This window comes from Sphaeramia orbicularis, chromosome 9 (assembly GCF_902148855.1).
Source record: "Sphaeramia orbicularis chromosome 9, fSphaOr1.1, whole genome shotgun sequence".
NCBI lineage: Eukaryota > Metazoa > Chordata > Actinopteri > Kurtiformes > Apogonidae > Sphaeramia > Sphaeramia orbicularis.
In genome coordinates this window covers 32688225-32700141 of record NC_043965.1, presented here as the reverse complement: position 1 = coordinate 32700141, position 11917 = coordinate 32688225, and the positions used below count along the sequence as shown (strand labels likewise).

The window sequence follows — 11917 nt, the reverse complement described above, 5'->3', positions numbered from 1 at the left end:
GGTCCCTGTATGAGTGTTATGTCTCTAAAATGTGTATTTTTCATGAGCTTAGCAAAACTCTTGTGACTATGCATTTTCTTTTATGAGTTAACCTCAAAATGAAATCTTTCAATTCACCACACACAGAATTAGCACATTTGGATTAGAAATAAGCACTTTAAACACATTTTTACTTAGATATTACATTTATGAATGCATAGAATTTTTAGACAAACTATATGGAAAACCAAGCTGCGATGAACTGGCGACAGGGTGTGGCCCGCCTTCGCCCATAAGTAGCTGGGTTAGGCTCCAGTGACCCCCATGACCCTAGTAAGGATAAAGCAAGTTCAGAAAATGAATATATGGAAAACCTGCAAATTTACACAAAAATGCAAATTGTTCTTCCAAGATGGATTCTGGAAAGCCAAACTTTCAGGATTGATACTGAAATGGGAACACCAAACACAGAAAATCCCTCCAGTGGAGTTTTTCTTAAAAAGAGTCTCTAATTGAAGAATATAGTTCCAACAAATCGCTGATTTCACATCCAGATAACACGCACCACACCACTCTTTATGACCCAGTGGACTGTCGTTAGTTATGGAATGCTTATTGTACTGACTTGTGGAGCAAGAAGATTATCTTGACATTTGGACTCTGATACAGGTGAAGGGTAGTTTCCTCAGGTTAACTATCAGCTGGGAACAGTCTGTGAGGAAATAAAACAGCTAGATGGAGATTAAACACATCTTCCCATATCTGCATTTATTATCATATTCATTAGTGATGGTGACACATACAGCAGATGGCTCTTTTGACATGATTAACAATAAGCTACTGAATTAGATTTTCTGATTTTCTGAGTTGTTTTTCTTGATTTTTTTTTTTTTTTTTTTACATTTTTGGATAAAAATTATACTGAATAAAACTCTTGCCATAAGACACACTGACACATGTGAAACTGCTGGTCCTCTGTGACACTAACGATTGTGAAATAATCCTACCATACACACTCTCATATTGTGGCACAGACAAAGGCCTTTAGCTGTTATGCAAGTTGAAACTGCTTCAGAAACCTACTTTCTGCAGCACTTGTTTACAAACCAGACTTTCTCTTCGTGGTCTATTTGGGTTTCATCATCATTTCAGGTCAAAAGATGAGAGGTTTCTACATGAAACCCAAACACCAGACTGCGCTGAAGATGTATAACATAAAAATAGACCTTTAGACAGCTGAGATTACTGAACTAAACAAGCGAATATCAAAGCTTCTGAATTATTTAAAGGCAATATTTTACAACGCATGTATTTTTTTTAAGTAGATAAACAAGTTAATGTAATGATGATTCAAGAGAAATGTTTTTTCTGTATGTACCAAAACAGGAAACATGACAGAAATCTCCAAAATGTTAAAAAGGATCAAAACTGTAACTTACTGTTTCAACAGGCTGCCACTGCTTTTGTCTAATTCTAACAGTACAGGAGCAAGTGTTTCATTTCTCAATGCTCTGTTCATGTATGCTGTAGTTGCTGTCACTGTGTAGGCATGCAGGTGTCATTGATCTCAGGGTCACTGAAAACTGTGGTTGTCAACTTTCAGACTCTGCTTCATTTTAGTTAGTGAAAAACTTGAACCCACTGTGGAAACCAGCTGAGTGGATAGAGCCTGGGTCACACCTTAATGACTGAACTTCCCAGAAGAGAATTAAGCCTTTACTGAGTATTTTGCTTCATCATAGCAGGAAACAGACAAGTGTGTTTACCGAGTGTAGACATAGATTGTGGCAATTACACCTGTGATTGTGTATGTCACTAAGCAAACAGACTACAAATATTGCTGTGCCTGTAAATACCTTTGATCCCTTGAACTAAATCATAATGACACTGGCTATAAATAATGGAAAACTTAAGTTTTGCTATACTCATATGCAGTAGTGTTTACTCTTTACCACATTCCAGTTGAGATGAGGGACATTATACTGGTGACATTATTTAGATACATAATTATATTTCACTTTATTGTCTTTCAGATTAATCCATAACTTAAGCAGTACCTGTTGAAGACTGTAATGATTCAGTACCATGAATCAAAGGTCTTCCCTGTTGTGCCATATAGTTTACAATAATCAAGCTAAAAATGTCTCTGTAGTTTATTTTTCCAGCATAAAATTCCTAAGTGTGTGTTTACTAAAAATGAAACAAGTTTCTTAGGGAATCATGAATTTATTCCAGAAAAGTCAACATGTTCAGGACAAGAACATTTTCTATCCCTATGAAAAACACATTATTATGACAAATAAAGTAAAACACATGGCTTTCTTAGATTTTGACATTTTAGTACTAAAACATAATGCAAAAATACAAATAAAAAAAACAGTAAAAGAAAAATACATGCAACATTTCAAAGTTCAACAGTAATCCTCACTATGTGAACTTTAAAATTCAGTGAGTATGAAAAGGGAAAAGGGAAACGGTTCAGAATCTGCGCTGCTTGTTTGGTGGTACATAGTCCCCAGGCCCAGGGAGGCCTCTAGGGAAGCCCCCCTGTCCCCCACCGGGCATGTTGTTACCCTGCCCTGGCAGGGCATTCTCTGAAGCCATGCCAGGAGTTCCAGAAGGACCTGAATTTCCGCCCAGTGAGTTTCTGTTCATGGGCATCCCATGACCCCCCATGTGCATCCTCATGTCTTGCTCCCTGTTTTCAGAAAAGTTGCCTCTGAAGCCCTCCTGCTGCCTCTTCATCATCTCCTCATTGCGCATCCTGAGCTCCTCCTCTCGCCTCCGCCTTTCCTCCTCCTGGCGAAGCTCTGCTTGTTTCCTCTTTTGCACCTCCTGACTGTGGAGCTCCTCCATCCTCCTCAGCTCCTCCTGACGCCTCAGCAGATCCTGTCGCATCAGCATCACCTGGTGCTCGTGCCTGGCTGCCTCCATCTCTGCCTCCAGTTTCTCCTGAGCCTCTTTCATGTTTCGATCCACCATTTCATACTGCTGCTTCTCCATCTCCATCAGAGCTTTCCAGCGCATGGCATATTCATACTCAAAGGAGCCCGGCTGAGCAAAGCGAGGTGGCTGCTCACGCTCTTTGTGATACTGCTGGTTTTTGTTCATAAGTTTTTCTGATTGTCCCTCCTCTTCATCAAACTGTTCCATGGGCTCAACAGTAACAGGTCGAGGGAACGCTGTGAGGAGATAGGCACCATCACTACACTTATCCAAAGCCTTCCTTGCAGCTGGCTTTGAGGTGAACTCCACTATTCCTTTCCCAGTGGGCCTCCCCCGGTCGTCCACTATCACTACAGCTCTTTCTATCTGACCAAACACGGCGAAAGCCTCTTCAAGCAGCTCATTTGACGCAAACTCTGGCAGATTCTTCACTGATAGAGCTGCACCGTGGGTTGCAAACCTCACCCGGATGGGTCTGCCTCTGAACGGAGTATCATCCAGCTCGGCTCTGGCGATCTCCGCGATAATCCTGGTCTCCAGCCGAATGAAGCCGAAGCCTCTCTCCTTGTTGATAAAAACCTCATTGGCCTTTCCGTACTTGGAGAACAGTTTCTCCAGATCTTCCTCGGTAACTCCGTTTGGGAGGTTTCCCACAAACAGCCTGCTGCGCTGAGTGAAGGTTTTCTCTCCCGGCTTCCTGAAGCTCTGCAGGTCCAGGGTTAAGGCCTCATTCAGGCTGGTCGTCTCACTAGGCTCAGGCTGCTGCCCGTTGGTGTTGGTTCCACCGGGCTTTTTCTGGTCTCCGGAACCACCCTGGCGGTTGGGGCCGTGGTTATGCTGTGGTCCTCTGTTTCCCTGCATTTTAAAATGCCGAATCAAATCCCTAGAAGGCGGGCTGGTGGAGTAACTGTTTGGGGGCAGTGGCTCACAAAGAGCTTCGAAAATGGCGACCTGCCGTCCTGCCGCGATGCTATTGTGACTTGAATAAAATGCGACGGTGTATTCAAAATCCGTGACGTATTTCCTGTGCGACAGTAGAGACAACTTAGTTTTTAAAGTCTTTAAAACCTTAATGTTTTGATATTTATGTAAATATTTTCTCCCAAGTTGCTAATTTATCTCACAAATTATATTTCATAGTGTTTTTTGTTATATCGATATATTCGATGAGGCATTTTCTTGCCCTATGTAGTTTCTCGCGAGAGTTTGTGACGTCATTGAAAAAAATAGGACGAGTGATTTCGCGGGAATTGGTGTGTTTTCTCGACGAAAAAGAGCAACACGGACGTTATTTCTGTTTAACATAATACTCAGCTTTATTCAGGTGACAATAGACGATTACTTAAAAGAGGTAAGGTCTATTAATTGTTTACTTTTTTAGTTTAAATGCAGACTTTGTTTTAGAAGAGCTCCTCCAGCACAACAGTAGATTACTAGCTAGCTGTCATTGAAGTTATTCTGGCACCATTAGCTTCGCTAATTAGCAAACGAAACCACTTATGCGTACTCTTTACTTATGAAGTTTGCAAACAGAAAAGATACGTCTCTGGTTCCCTCCCCTGTTCTTCGCTGCAGTCATGTTTTCCGAGCTAAGCGCCCAGAAGGAAGGCTCTTCCCTGCTCTGTCGCCCGGCATCTGAGGACCAGGTGGCGGTGTTTGAAAGGGTATCTCCGGCTTACAGTCCCTGCTCTGAGTGCTATGGAGTTGGAGAAAGGAGCTTCAGTCGTCAGTATGCTCATATTTATGCAGCACGGCTCATGCAGATGAGGCCCTTATTAACAGAGAGGGCTCAGCACAAGTGGGGTGAGATCAGGATACTCATCTTTCATTACTCTCAACTTAAATGTTTTCTGTTTACTTATCACTGATTTGTGTTTGTTTCAGGATCAGATGTACTTATTAGGAAGCTGTGTGATCTTCAGACAGGAGAACAGTGTTGCATTGTGGGAACTTTGTTCAAGCGTATGGAGTTGCAGCCATCAATCCTGAAGGAGATCAGCGAGGAGGTTGGCAGTCACCAAATTCTCCAGTTTAATATATACTTTCCATATAACATGTAATCAGTTGCTAGTATTTTCAGTGTGTTATAGCTTGTGTTGGTTTTTGTTGTTTCCCAGCACAATCTCCTGCCTCAGCCTGCACGAGTCAAATACATCAGCGAGAATGATGAGCTGATCCTGGAAGATGAACTCCAGAGAATCAAACTAGAGGGCAAAATAGACAGAGACAAGTGTGTCACAGGTTAGGATTTTTTCTCTTAAGTCATAAGACTTTCTCAGTCATACAACACAAAATAAACAACCTCACTAATATAACTGGTGCAGTTTGCTTGGAGCAGCTTGTTGTACATAGGACACAACATTAAAACAAAGAGAGCTAAATGTGAATAAATCTATAAACTGTAAAAATCTCTAAATCTTAATCTCTAAAATATTCTTAAAGTAGGTAAACATGGTGTGATTGTGAGGGTGGTTAATGAGTAAACACATTAAATTTATGAAATGACCTATACCCCCCAAAGTGAAAGAAATGCAATTCAAAATTATTACCCAGCAGCAGCAATGTTTATAAAACGTTTTGGTTTTGAGGTGGAGCCATGTGGATTCTGCTCTCAGAAAGAGGAATCTATTGATCTCTTAGTTTTCTCTTGTTCATTTGTAACCAATTTTTGGAAAGACAGTAGACTGGATGAAAACTTAAATTTATAAAGTAACTCACTTGAATGCAGTAAGTAAGTAATGTATGACAATAATAATTTGCCAAAGGAGTGCTTCAGAACTTATAACATAATAATTATTATGGGTAAATACCACATTCATAAAATTAAATGGCAAAATAAAAATCCATCCCTTAGTGTGTTGAAAATTGAGCTAAGAGCCTTGTTTTCATCTTTGTTACTCTTAAAGGACTCAAACAAAAAATTTAATCCTCTTATGTGAAGATGTTCCTAAATATCTATTACTTTAATAACATGCACTTTTGTGTATTTTCGTTTCTCCCTGATTCAGTGCCATACATATTTAATTAGTAAATAAGTAGCCTTGCTAGTTCCTTTTTTCTTTTTTTCCAATTGTCCTGCATTGTTCAATGTGTGTACAACATAATTTGTATGTCTCCCATCGAGAGTTTGGTACATTTAAAGATGTAAATTAAAAATGTTAAATTAAGAAAAAAAAAAAAAACATTGGGGTGATTCACATAAAATAATTTTCAACAGTGACACAAAATACCCACAAAACAGTTAGCAGGCAACCTGTAGAGAAAATGTCAGCATTGATAATAAGCTTGTCTCATTGAGTTGGGTGGATTTCTCTATTGCAGCTGTGACTAGTGGTTTAAGAGACTGATGGTTCAGGGTCTGACACTCATGCATTGTGTGAATCTCACAGTCAAAGCAGTTACATGACCCCAACTGTGACGTGTGTGTTGAATGTTGTGTGGTTAGTTTCATACATTACTACAAGATGAGGCTCAGCACCATGATATTATTAGTTCATTAAGCGACTATGGTGGAACCAGGTTTGCCAACTCTGGGTTACTGACTGGATTGAAATTTTGATGCAGTTGGCATGACATGCATGTTAACTGAACTGTGCTCATAATTCACCATTTATTCACCAGCAGGATTTAAGACAGTACTCTTTTTTCATGTCAACTCACCAAAATTCAGAATGTTTGTCATGAATTTCTATTTTAAAAGTCTATGCTGAATACTTTTTAGTAATGAATTTTCATAGTTTGGTGCTTTTCATTATTTTTATGATTCTCAACATGCCTCACCAGTTATCCAGTTGGAGGGCAAGGTTTGATTAGAAGACGAATGTTCTGTCATGATTGGTTGTCATGTTGTTAGGCAGTTGAGGAATGTTTCCTTGATGTAACCACCACTGTATCACCACTGTTAGTATTTTGGTGTGAGCATAGTTTGAACAGTGTGAGACTGAAAGTGAAAGCATCAGTCACACTCCAGTAACATAAAGCTGGCAGCCACAGTCTATATAATTAATAGTAAACACTGGATGAACAGTGTCTCATGTCATTGTATGCTTTTCTCTCTCTGTCTGTAGGTAGTGTTATTGCAATATATGGAGCTGAAACGAATGATGGAAAATTCACAGTAGAGGACTTTTGCACAGCTAGTCTTCCACTGCAAACTGCAAGACCTACACTCGCCTCTGACAAGTAAACTGTCATACTAACATAGTTGAAAACCCAGCATTAAGTTTCCATAAATTCTAATCCTGTTATCCAATGTGCAGGTTTGTGCTCCTGGCCTCAGGACTTGGTCTAGGCAGTACTCATGCCGACAGCATGCTGGGGCTACAGTTGTTGATTGATATGGTAACTGGTCAGCTGGGTGACCAGGGGGAGCAGAGAGGGGCAGCTACAATTTCCAGGGTTTTACTGGCTGGAAACCTATTGAGTCAAAGCACCCAGGATAAGGATGCATCAACAAAGGTAACTAGGACTGCTTTAGCCTTAATTTACTTATAAAAGTCATGAAATAGCTCAGTTTAATAGAAAGTTCTGCTCTACCCTTTTTTGTGTATAGCCAAAGTACCTTACAAAGAAGACTCAGGCTGGCAGTGTGGAGGCGATGCGTCTGCTGGATGAGCTGCTGCTTCAGCTGGTGGTCAGTAGTTATGCATTATATGTATGTACATGTACATACAATTTCATTTATATTTACTTAAATTTTAGGTTGGGAGAGATGGCAGTTTACGTTTTTTCAACGATATCCATGTGTCTTGAAACACTTGGCCAGTTAACAGTCAGGGATGATTAATTGATTATAAGATCTATTATTATCTGATTTTGAATTCTAATGATTTTATGATTCCTAAAGATGTTGTTTAAATGCAGGAACCTCAAGTTATGAGAAACTGTAATATCCCAAATTATGTTGTCCTGTTTTGTAGGGGAAATATTAAATCGTTCATTTAAGAAAAGTCATTAAAGAAAGTGTCTTGGCCATTGTAAGTAGAAACCTTTAACAGAGTTAGAATCCACGTCTGTAGTGGCTCGAGGCAGGTGTGAGAAACCTCATTATGAGCTAAAATAAGTCATAGTGATAAGAAGGTCATTGAGTTCTGTTGTTCCAGACCTCTGTTCCAGTGGATGTAATGCCTGGCCAGTATGACCCCACCAACTACACCCTCCCACAGCAGCCCCTCCACCGCTGCATGTTCCCTCTGTCCTCTGTGTATCCCACAATGCAGCGGGCCTCCAACCCATACCAGGCTAACATTGATGGAGTGAGGTGAGCCGCATCACACCCTTCACTCTCATGCATTTGATGTTGAGTCCAAATGACGGCAGATATCTATGGTCCTGTGTTTGTGTATTTTGATGAAGGTTCTTGGGCACGTCAGGCCAGAATGTAAGTGACATTCAGAGGTACAGCAGCATGAACAGTCACCTGGAAATACTGGAAGAAACACTGCGGCTAAGACACCTGGCCCCTACTGCACCTGATACTTTAGGTTAGTTAGACATGTTAAACAGAAAAGACAAATCTTCTGGTTTATTACTAATTTCTATTACTTACTTGAAACTTATTTTTTCTCTCAGGTTGCTACCCATTTTATCAAAAAGATCCCTTTATCCTGGAAGAATGTCCCCATGTTTATTTCAGTGGCAACGCCCCCTGCTTTGACTCCAAGCTCATTAAAGGTCTGTATGCGCTGTGTTCATGCACTCATTCATTCATTTTACAAACCACTTAATCCTCAGGAGGGCTGTGGGAATGCTGGGGTCCATCCCAGCTACCAGCAGGCGATGGTGGGGTACGCTTTGGTCATGTTACTCTTTCATCACTGACATATACAGATGAACAGCCTTTCACTGTCACATTCACACCTATGGGAAATTTTATAGTGACCAATTGACCTATTAAGGGACATGTCTTTGGGGAGTGGGGGGAAGCTGGAGTACCTGCAGAGAATCCACATGTTATGGACATAGATATTGTGGAAATTTGAAAGATGCCCAAAATGGTCACAACTGTAGACTGAAATTTATAACCCCTTATCAGGAAAAGCTGGACTGGTATCAAAAATACCCATAAATATATATATGACTTCCTTTTTACAGAAGTTGGCAAAAAAAAGTCAATGTAGTCCTGTCACTTATGAGTAAATGATTCTTGATGCAGTGGTGTGAGTGATCAGAAATAATAAGTATGTGATCCTTAGACTCATTTCAGTTTGAAAACACCTCCTACATTGTGTTAATCTTATTTATCTTCTTTTTTTATCAGGTCCAGCTGGACAAGAAGTCCTTTTGGTAACTATCCCAGAGTTCAGCAGCACTCAAACAGCATGCCTCGTCAATTTACGCACTCTTGAATGCGAGCCAGTTAGCTTCTCTGCCTTCTCCAATGAAGAGGATGAAGAGAGCGAGATGAACATCAGTCACTAAGGGTTAACATCCTCACACAAAAAGATGACAGTTATCGGACACTACTCGTATACGTTAACACCACTTGAGCACTGAGCCAAAAATGAGTCTTTTGTAGTCTTCACAGTTTTACAGCTGGTTTCTCAGTAGTCTCATTACAAAACCCAACGGTGCTTAAGGAAAGACACATGCTGTTTGTTAACAAGCCTTTATTTGAAAAATAACTCTACCTCAGCTGTGTCTGAGGAAACATCATGACAGAAAACTCCATTTCCTCTCCTGTTACCAACTTTGAACAAATGCTTTTTATCAGACCTTCAGTGATTCCTGTTCATACTGTAAAAATCTGTCACAAATGAAGATGGTGTAAAAAATAATCAACTGTTGTGAAGTAAAACATGTCATGATTTTAATGTGCATCCACAATAAAGATCTCTTTATGAAGCAAAAAGCATTCATAAAAAGACTGAATAACAGACCCTAACAATGCAATGTGACCAGTTTACTATTAATTAATAAGTCCATTTACGGAAAGGGACTTTTTTTTTTACAGGTGTAAGAAATAGATACATTTTCTATACACAATGAACAGTTACATTGAAAGAACTGACTCTGAATTTCATTGCTTGGATTTCATTCAAAGTGAGTTCCTCTTGATCAACATTGTGGTTAGCACTATAAGTAGGAGAGTGTGCTTATAGGAACAGGACACGTGTTAGATTTAATAGTCATCAATCTTGTACTCATAGTTATAATCTAGGATGGAGTCTGTGAACCCACCGGGTGTTGAGGACTGACCCTCCCCTATCGGCCATGAGTCAAACCAGGAAGTTGTGGTCTCTGGAGTTGTGGGAATTGTGGTTGTTGGGGGTAATGTTGTCGTCGATCTTAACCTCATTAATTTTTGCTGGCGAAGGCGGCGGAGACGAGCTATTCTGAGCCGCCTCAACCGATCTGGGCTGACCTGTGAATTTGTGGAATACCCATTGTTGCTTCCAACTACACGCCTGTTGCTGTTAACACTTGTGGCGTACTGCACTCTGGTGTTGCCCTGAGTGATCAGGCGGATAGGCTTGTTGCCATGGAGGGCCATGATCTGCAGAGAGGGAAAGACAAGTTTATTTGTACAGCACAATTCATAAACATGGTATTTCAAAGTGCTTTATAAAAATAAGACAAGTTATAAATGCATGATCAAGAACAAAGATTAAGAACTGTAAAATATAACAGAATATTAAGGAATTAAAATAAAAGTGCAGATAAAACCATTTCAGTTGGCATATTCAAAGCTAAAAAAATGTTTTCAGCTTAGACTACCATTGTCAGAGTTGGGACTTGACTATTCCAGATTTTAGCTGCATAAAACTGTACTTTTCCTTGTTTACTTCTGACTCTGGACACTTCAGACTCTGTTTTATTGTCATTCGATCAAAAGTACATGATAGACCAAAATATAATTACCCAGGTCTTGGTTTTGTAGCAAAGAAGATAAAAGAATAAATTCTAAATATATAAAAGATAAATAGGGTAGAATAAAAACTACCATGAAATGTGAAAACAAAATAGAAAATAATAAAATAACTTCTTAATATGTGCAGAATTTCACAGTATGTAGCAACAGTATAGTGTAAAGTGATGGTGCATGTAGCAGCAGCATGAGCAACGATAACAATGAAATAAAGGTGCATTGTGACGTTGCAGCATCATGATTCTGTTTAGGTGCATGGTGGACAGTCCATGGGGGCAGTGTATTGGAGGTGGAGCAGTTCAGCAGTCTGACTTTTCCTGAAGCTCTCAGAGTTCGGGATGGTTCATATGGCAGCAGCATGTCAGATATACTGTGGTGCTAAACCACGAAGAGACTTGTACACAAGCAGTGCTGTTTTCAAGTCTTCTCTGAGAAACAGGTGTGATGTGTTTGTACTTCCAGGTTATAGTCAGGACCCATGCAGCAGTATTGTGAACATACTGCAGCTGTTTTAGAACTTATTTTGAGAGCCCTGTGAGTAGGTGGTTACAGTAATCTGACCTGCTAGACATAAATGCATGGGTGAGTCTCTCCAAGTCTGGTTTAGACATTATCCCTCTGATTCTGGAAATGTTTTTGAGATGATAAAAAACTGAAAACATTACTGATTGAATGTGGCTGTTAAAATTGTGGTTCTTTTAACCTGATTTTTAGATTTTTGACAAGTTCCAGAAGATATTTTAACCCATAAAGACCCAGCGCTACTTTTGTGTCAGTTCCCAAATTTTCTCTGTATTTAACCTTTCTTAAGCAATTTATCTCCATTTATTATAATATTAGCTTCTGTATTTTGCACTTTATCAATATAAATCAGGTATTTTCCTGTATTTAATTTACTGATCATGTAGATGTTCATAAATGCTCAGATTAAAGTTGAGGGTTATCATTAAAAACAGAAAACTGCAGAAAAAGTTACTTTTTTTTAGTAAAAGATATCATTAACTGAACATGAACCAGGCATTTCCATCCACTGTCATTGATCCAACTCCATGGGTTTTACTGGTGAATCAATGTTGTTGAAGATAACAGTATTTCCAGGTTCACTACGGAGCCGCTGAATGTCCA

General features: G+C 39.6%; 3 protein-coding genes across 5 annotated transcripts in view; 1 reads left to right on the top strand and 2 right to left on the bottom strand.

Moving 5' to 3' along the window:
* Positions 1-2185: 2185 nt before the first annotated feature.
* Positions 2186-3911, bottom strand: nono (non-POU domain containing, octamer-binding). Its single transcript, XM_030143057.1, has one exon. It carries the CDS (start codon positions 3784-3786, stop codon positions 2458-2460), a length of 1329 nt encoding a protein of 442 aa, XP_029998917.1. The 5' UTR covers positions 3787-3911; the 3' UTR covers positions 2186-2457.
* A 92-nt stretch (positions 3912-4003) lies between these two features.
* On the top strand, positions 4004-9775 carry pold2 (polymerase (DNA directed), delta 2, regulatory subunit). The gene is made up of 11 exons (XM_030143056.1): positions 4004-4276; positions 4501-4728; positions 4810-4931; positions 5043-5166; positions 6993-7107; positions 7185-7383; positions 7478-7558; positions 8028-8185; positions 8281-8408; positions 8497-8598; positions 9185-9775. Exons 2-11 carry the CDS (start codon positions 4503-4505, stop codon positions 9343-9345), a joined length of 1416 nt encoding a protein of 471 aa, XP_029998916.1. The 5' UTR covers positions 4004-4276; positions 4501-4502; the 3' UTR covers positions 9346-9775.
* aebp1b (AE binding protein 1b) overlaps positions 9704-11917 on the bottom strand; it is a 24558-nt gene continuing 22344 nt past the window's right edge. For all 3 annotated transcript variants that reach the window (XM_030143053.1, XM_030143055.1, XM_030143054.1), the window contains one exon: positions 9704-10420. In XM_030143053.1, the coding sequence (XP_029998913.1) occupies positions 10046-10420 (375 nt within the window). In that variant the 3' untranslated portion in view covers positions 9704-10045. The remainder of the gene's footprint in view (positions 10421-11917) is intronic.

Coding starts and splice junctions, on each gene's coding strand:
- pold2 (XM_030143056.1), top strand. CDS start 4,503: ATGTTTTCCGAGCTAAGCGCCCAGAAGGAAGGCTCTTCCCTGCTCTGT. Junction 5,167..6,992: donor CAGAGACAAGTGTGTCACAG/GTTAGGATTTTT, acceptor CTCTGTCTGTAG/GTAGTGTTATTGCAATATAT. Junction 7,108..7,184: donor CCTACACTCGCCTCTGACAA/GTAAACTGTCAT, acceptor TCCAATGTGCAG/GTTTGTGCTCCTGGCCTCAG.
- nono (XM_030143057.1), bottom strand. CDS start 3,786: ATGCAGGGAAACAGAGGACCACAGCATAACCACGGCCCCAACCGCCAG.